General features: G+C 37.6%; 1 protein-coding gene across 2 annotated transcripts in view; it reads left to right on the top strand.

The window, feature by feature from the left end:
* The window catches only part of man1a2 (mannosidase, alpha, class 1A, member 2), a gene marked incomplete at its 3' end in the record, with an annotated part of 171924 nt that overhangs the window by 144755 nt on the left and 19084 nt on the right, over nt 1-8085 (top strand). For both annotated transcript variants that reach the window (XM_014026637.1, XM_014026638.1), the window contains 2 exon segments: nt 6465-6580; nt 7261-7480. In XM_014026637.1, coding sequence (XP_013882091.1) covers nt 6465-6580; nt 7261-7480 — 336 coding nt within the window.

The following is an 8085-nucleotide window of genomic DNA, read 5'->3' as shown; positions in this document are numbered from 1 at the left end:
ACATCTGGTGAAAATTTCATGTCATTAGCACCTCTAGTAATATATTTACTGAGAAAAATGTTGACTTGTTCAATACTTATTTTACCCACTGTACATTACATTTTGAAGCACGATTTTATTACACTATTACATATTGCAGTGTTATTACATATTGCAGTGTTATTACATATTGCAGTGTTATTACATATTGCAGTGTTATTACATAATGCGGCGTTATGCATACGGGAGGGGTTCACTGTTAATTTTACCATCTCACACTTTGGTATATGTGATGAAGTGTGGCAGAGTGCAGGAACAGTGTCACCCTTATGTCCTGCGCCTACTTACTTGCTACATAGGTCTGCTTTTACAACACTGCCGTTAACTGTTAAGAGTCAACCATGTTTGTCTGTTTGCAAAATCATGAATCACTGAACAAATTTTAATGAACTGTGAAGTGTGTTAGTRGATGAAATGTAATAAACAGCTTGCTTATTAATTTAAGAAATACTTGATCTTGAGAAAAGGTAGTGTAGATGCTCTTAATGTGCTGTACAGTTTGTATGGTGTGAGTCCTCATATACTGACAACAGAGCATTTGTTTTGGTAAACACATTTTGAATCAATAATGCACACATCAGTGAAGTAACAATGCTCACATTGTTTTTGTGCTGTTATGGTTATCATTCCCAGGCTTAGCACAGCAGAAAAATGCAACACATTCAAAGCCTGTTTTCAGGTAAGTCTGCATCATGTAAAACGATTGTGGGAATATAGTTGTGTACATATTCCTCGATTATTCACCAACTATTCACTCTGTGCTTTTCAGACATGCATTAACACAAAACACCAGCCAAAATCAATTTACTGCTGGAAGGTTATCGACTTTAAGAATATATAATTATCTATCACTTAAAGAATCGGTCCTCACCTTAAGAAATTAGACTGTTTGTGTGATGTACACTGAAATGCGTGTGTGTGTGTGTGCGTGCATGCGTGCGTGCGTGCGTGCGTGAAGTTTAAACGGTGAGAGCATGTACTGAGGGGTTGTAGCGGTGTGTGTAAAACTGTTGATGTATGTTACAGGGTATAGGTGTGTAGGCCAACTAATGAGGAGCGGCTCCAAGCTCCTCTGTTCTAACGAGATCCTTCGGTGACTGGCAGCCTTATTACCCAACTGACTAAAACACGGTGCTGCCTAACTGCACACATCTACCTGCAGACACTCTTCTGTTCACATTGTTCTGTCCAACAGTCCCTCCTTAATCCACGTCGTTACGTCTGACTTTACCAGCAAGAGTTCAGGAACAAACACACTGAGGTGTACTAAAGGTTTTTACCTTGTTTCCTTTTGTCACCATGAGACCAGACTTTGTTTTAATGGTTAAGATGAAACTGTTGCATGTTTAAATGTAGGAGTGTCTTTTTGTTCCGTCATGGAGCCAAGTGGGGGAATTGGTAATAAGCTCTGTCCATTTGTCTGGATAACTTGGAAAAATAAACATTCCAACTTACATTCTGGTCTGTGGTCTCATCTAGGTGTAACAAAGGTCACTTTTGAAAATTGGGTTTCTACGTCAAAATCCAAAATGCTGTACGAGTGTTGACTCTGACTGTTCTCAGCATCCTTCGCTTCTGTTTATTGGAGATTTGTCTTGGTCTGCCACTTCGATCCTTAATTTGAACTGTGCCTGTGGTCTTCCATTTTCTCACGTTTCTCACAGTGGAGACTGAAAACTGAAATCTCTGAGATAGCTTTCTGTAAACTTCCCCTAAATCATGAAGGTGAACAATCTTTGTTTTCAGCTCATTTGAAAGTTGTTTTCTGACTCCCATGCTGCGACTCTTCAGAGAAGATGCAAAGAGGAGAAAAACCTACAATTGCCCCCCTTAAATGCCCTTTCTCATAATTGGAGTCACCTGTGTATGGAGGCCAAGGGTCACTGGACTTACCAAACCAAATCTGAGTTCAAATAATTAGTTCTAATAGAGCTGGGCGATATGACCCAAATTTTATATCACTGTATTTTCAACAATTACACTGGTTTTCAACAATTACACCGGTTTCACGGTGTTTGACAGTATTTTTTTTCCTGACAGCTTAGCTGATAATAAAATGTACAAACTTTGCTTATTGACTTTTTTCTTTTACTGTATCTCTGTATCACTGTTTCTCTCCTCTTATATGTCTTTTTATCTTTGCCTGGTTGTAGACAGTAATCATGTATTTAGGTCCGATTGTGAAGGGTTGAGAAAAGATCATTATCTGGTCTATCGTTGCATGTTAATAAAACTTAAAAGGATGACTCGCCTTACACACCAGTCAACTGAGCTACATTACAAATCTACTTCTCCCCGGGCTTTTCACAATAGAAGCACGCTAGAGTCTCCATGCAATAACGTCTCCGTTATAACGTAGCGCGTTAAATCTAACTGTGCACGACACTGAAGAGTTGTTTACAATTCAGCGATGGTGAAAACGGGATTTATTTTTTACATTAGACCATATAAGTGGCTGAAACACACCACCCACCGCCAGTTGTTCCAACAATAACGTTAGCATGCTAATGCGCTTAGCGGTGCTGCGCAGAAACGTGTCCCCAGGGAAACAGTTCACTGGCGGCTGCAACAAAACATTCCACACATGTTCAGGCTATTTACACCGATATTCAGAAAAGTCATATCATAACAAAAATAAAAACCGGTTTTCAGTACAAAACAGTATACCGCCCAGCACTAAGTTCTAAAGGTTTTGAAATCAATAAAATGACAACAGTGCCCAAATTTATGCACCTGCCTAATTTTGTTCAACCAATTATTGCACACTTTCTGTAAATCATATAAACTTCATTTTACTTCTCAAATATCACTGTTTGTCCATAAATGATATATTTAACTGTCTTTTATTCAAACAATCAGTGATTTATAAAGTTAAATCAGGAAAATTAAGAAGGCTGCCCAAACTTTCGCACCCCACTGTATGTATTTGTAATATTATTAATTAATAACATTATTATTAGGCTATTTTTTTTTTCTGTTCTCTTCGGTTCATAGCTTTACTATTCAGTAGCTTGTATTTATTTAGAGGTTTTATCTCATCATATTTTGGTCATCATCTGTTACTAGGGTCCACAAATCACCCTCTGGCCTTCAGAATGAACAATGAAGGCACCTGGAAGGTGAAACACATGGCAGTGATACTGTTGCTTTGACCAATCAGGTGCTTAGGTGAACACACCAGAGCCTACCAGCTGGCTTCAGACAGCGTCAACATGTTCACGCCGGCACAGACTTTTCATTAGTCTAGCTACAGTACTGAACAGAAACCTGGGATTGTTTTTATTCTCTTCATTTAAAAATGAATAATATACAGTTCTCTCTTTACGAAGGGCTTTCTTAAATGTTAGCAGACTGTCTCTCCAATAAAGTAAAATTCTTCAACGTTAATGGAGCGCCATTTTCTTTCCAGTTTTCTAGATTCCTGTTTTAAGGTGCATAACTCTGAATTAAACCAAGAAAACTGCTTCCTCTAATCTGTTACTTTCTTTTTCAGAGGAGTAGTTTTATGAAGTTTGCATTAAAATTGCAATATCAACAAGATGATCTATGTTGCTCTCTGTTGCATTACTCTATAAAAATTGAGGAGATTCTTTAAATTTGGTTATTGTGTTTTCTGATAAACATCTACTATATTGAAATTTACTCTCAGTTGCTGTGTTCATCCTAAGGAAAAGTTGCTCAAAYTGGAGTATGTTAGTTTATATTCAGACAAACACACAGAACATTTGAGCAGCTTACATGGACAGCAGTGAACTGTGTTTGCACACCACAGCCATGTCTGTGTTTTATTTCACCGCCTCAGAGTTTGAGAAGTTCAAACTTAATTTTCTTTGCTTCAAAGTCAGCAAATTGCTTTGTGATTCAGCACAAAGTATGTTCTGTTTGGAACTTTATGAGCAGTAACAGACAGAGGTCTATAAACTACTGGAAAAAAATAACAAAGTAAAAGTAAAATTACATGAACAGAAAATTGGTAAAAATAAATTTTACTGATGAGAAAACAACTCAAGTAAAGAGTCATAAAACTGTTCACAAATGTTGGAAAAGTAAAAATAAAAATACCTTTACACACTCTCTAAGAAATAAACAGTTGAATTTACTGAACCAAACTGGTTCCACTAAGCCAGGTTGAATAAACTGAACAATATATGTTGCTCAATTTACTCAACTAGAAGACTTTGTTGAGTAAATTCAACACTTCATTTTTTTGAGTACATAAACATCTTTCATAATGAGTTCGAACATTTTTGTGTAACGAGTAACTAGGTGTTACATTTTAAAGTAAAGAAGTAAAACTATCATTTTTAGCTTCAAAACGTAACGAAATAAAATAAAAGTATCTATTTAAAAATTTTGATTAAATTACAAATCCTCAAAAAAAAAACTACTTAGGTACTGTAACGAAGTAAATGTACCTGCTTACTATAAACCTCTTGTAACAGATACTCTACCTGTTTTCAGTACGTAGCTGTGCTTGGAAGGCTGTTGCAGTGCATTCAGGGAATTGTATTTATAGTTAATTGTGTAGTTTAAATTGTTTATTCATTTCATTTAAAACCAAAAATTTTATACACATCAAAAACAAAAGATAAACACAACATATATACACACAACAAAAAATATATACAAATCAAACTGAAATGAAAGGAGGCAGAAAGAAGAAAAAAATCTTATAATTTCTGCCCCTTTTTTCTATAATTAATTTAAAGCAATAATATTTAGGAAAAGAAAAATAATTGTATGCCATCAGGTTGGTTATATTGCATAAAATTATGATCTTGGATGCTGGATAAAACTGGAACAAGAACCTGGTGTGTGTTGTTGGCCTTGAGCTGAGCAATTCTGATTTAGACCAATTAATCAGTTGGTCATTTAATTAAGTATATTACTGCCATTTAAACAATGCTCATCAACCACGCCTGCGTGTACTTGATTGATTTGTAGTTATAAACGTAATTAGGCACATGTAAATTTCACCAATATTTCTCTCATTACGGAACACATTTCAAAACAGTTTTACAAAAATCTTTAACAGATTGGAATCACTGTACAAAAGTACAAAATTCCAAACTAGCAAATGAAACAATTCCTAATCAATTACAGCTATTTTAATTGGTTTAAAAGGCCATTATGTAGTAAACGTTTTGACACAGTATAAAGGCAGACGCCAAGGATATGACTGCAAAGCTTCAACCCCTTAGTACACGATCTGACCCTTTAAACAATCTCTTGCTGTCTTTAAGTATCTCTCTAGTTTCCTTCAGGCACATTGGTCACATACCAGAGTCTCCTTCATGATGAGACGCAAAGCATCTGCTCAGGTATCAGATGTAATTACAAAGAGCTGAAGAGATTCCTACAGGCATGATATGAGAAATATTCAGATTTCACTATGCAGAGTCAGAGATGGAGAAACTTTTCATCTATGAAAAGGTGATGATTTCTCATTTGAGATAACAATCCAGAAAGAGCCAGAGGAAAAGGAGTCAAATTTTCTCCCTGCATTTGGGGAAATATTACCACTTATCTTCTAACTGACCTTCATCATCTTGATCAGTAATTTTCCTCCTTAATGGAAAACTTGAAGAGTATTTTCATGGTTGGTTAGTACAGTTTTTGAATATAAATTATTTCATAATGTTTGCATGATATTGCAAATTGCAGCCAAACTAAAAAAAAGACTTGCAAAGTGTTTTTTAAAAGGTTCAATTTGCCCCTAAAGTGGACTTAGGAGCATTCCAATTCATTCATTTTACCCTCTGGAGGTTATTTGGGGCGGCTGTGGCAGAGTGGTTGGGGGGGTTGTCCTGGAACCGGAAGGTTGCCGCTTCAATCCCCCGTCCAGCTGTCTCAGTTTTGWCCTTGGGCAAGACATTTCACCCCTAATGCCACTGATGTGTCCCATCAGTGTATGAATCATTGGCACTGATTAGTCTTCATAGTTGATTGTACATGTTAGCTTTGTAGAGACCTAATAGAGTGCTGTGTGAATGGGTAAATGAGGACACAKATTGTACTGTGAAGTGCTTTGAGTGTCCTGGATGGATAGAAAAGTGCTATATAAGTGCAGTCCATTTACCATTTACCATATTTTCGGGGTGTGGYTGCACACTTTCAGGCTCTGACAGGGATGTGTCCTGCAAATGAACCTAGCCCTGAAAGCTGTGTAAACCATATTAGTGAGGATTACTGGGAATGCTGAAATGTGATCACATCAGATGCAGAGTAAACAGAAGAGGGAAAACAAGGAAGTGTGCTTTTAACATTTTTGCAAAGGTAGAGTGAGGAAAAAAGGAGGCTTAATAAAAGTTCTTCACCAACATCAAAAAATAAAAACGAATCTATTTGATGAGTTTTGTGTTCATCTTGAGGTGTTTTTCCTCTTCTCTCTCTCCACGTGTTAATTTATTTTCCTGTTCCTGCAGATCACACCTCGCTCGGAGGATTAGGGGACAGTTTTTATGAGTACCTGCTAAAGGCGTGGCTCATGTCTGACAAGACGGACTCAGAAGCTCGTAAGACCTACGATGATGCCATCGAGGTACGGTACTCCAATGTGTTGTCTGCTTCCGTTGGATTGGTTATTTCTGAATCCAGTCCAGTCCACATGCCTGAGATTAGATCTGTACTTGTCGACTTACAGAGAACTGCAGACCTGCCTACATAATGAGAATTTTTTACCTGTGTGTGCGTGTGCGTGCTTTTCTTAGCAGCCCATTTCACAAACCGTTGAACTGGATCTTAATGAAACTTTCTAAAAGTCTTTATTAAATGTTCATCTACAGCTGATTAACATTTGGTGTCAATCCAACTCAAGATGGCTGTCAGAGTTAATCAACTGTACCAAATAAAAAAACTGGTTTATCGCAATATTACAWATATTAARCTAAAATTTGGTGTAATCAAAGCCAGGATTTATCTGCCACTCATATATTGGGTGCTAACGGATCACAGAAGATCTTTGTTTAAAATATTAACATTAGGTATTGGCGTCAACTCTGTTAACAAAACATTTTAAGTACCACTGGACAGATTTTAATTAAACTCATTTTATGCATGTTCATTATTAACTGTCAAAAAATCATTATTATCTTTGAATTATAACCACACATTTTTTTAACTTTATAACTTTTCTGAAACTTCTACTCTTTCCCTAAAGTTAATCTCTTACTTCCTATGTTCTTGTTTTCTCTGYGATGCACACTCTGGTTTTCCCTCTAGGCCATCGAGCGCCACCTCATCCGAAAATCTAACGGTGGTCTGACTTTCATYGGTGAGTGGAAGAATGGCCATCTGGAAAGGAAGATGGGCCACCTGGCCTGCTTCGCCGGTGGCATGTTTGCTCTGGGAGCTGACGGCTCGCCGGACGACAAGGCCGGACACTATCTGCAACTCGGAGCAGAGATCGCCCACACCTGCCATGAGTCCTATGACAGGACAGGTGAGGACTTGGGGGGGGGGGGGTGTGTGTGACCTCACAAGTGTTTATACCAGTGCACCTCTACTGTGCTGTGGCTCGTTTCCAGAGGACAAAATCGTATCATGTGCAATTAATCGCTAGTAAAACTGTCAAAAGTTAATATTTGACATTTTGCAATTACTGCAATTAGTGTCATGTGATGATGACTTTTTTTTGTGCGACACACTATAAAATGTTATGTTGATACTGCTCAACCCTTGATAAAACAGCCAGYTGATAAATCAATGCAGTCGGGGCGGTCAGCTGGCGGGGGTGTGGCCCATGGGAGTGTCTGAAGGGTGGGTGTAGCTTTTCTTCTGGGGTGGGGGCTGAGTGCCGTTTAGCCCAGTGGTTCCCAAAGTTGGGGTTGAGACCCAAAGAGGAGTCCCGAAACATCAAGGTGGGGTCCTGAAAAGATTTTCTGAATTAATGACATTTTTGCCTTAGTTGTTACAAAGGAGTGAGGTTAGTATATTTAAAATGGATAAATGTAGTATAAAAATATTGTTACTATGTCCTTGTTTTGTTGAATTGATACAAATGTTTATCATCCAAAAATCGTTGGGGGGAAGAGGTCTCTGCTACTG

The sequence above is a fragment of the Austrofundulus limnaeus genome, unplaced genomic scaffold, assembly GCF_001266775.1.
Source record: "Austrofundulus limnaeus strain Quisiro unplaced genomic scaffold, Austrofundulus_limnaeus-1.0 Scaffold575, whole genome shotgun sequence".
Lineage (NCBI taxonomy): Eukaryota > Metazoa > Chordata > Actinopteri > Cyprinodontiformes > Rivulidae > Austrofundulus > Austrofundulus limnaeus.
Note: the sequence above shows the minus strand (reverse complement) of the source record. Positions and strands in the feature narration are given on the sequence as shown.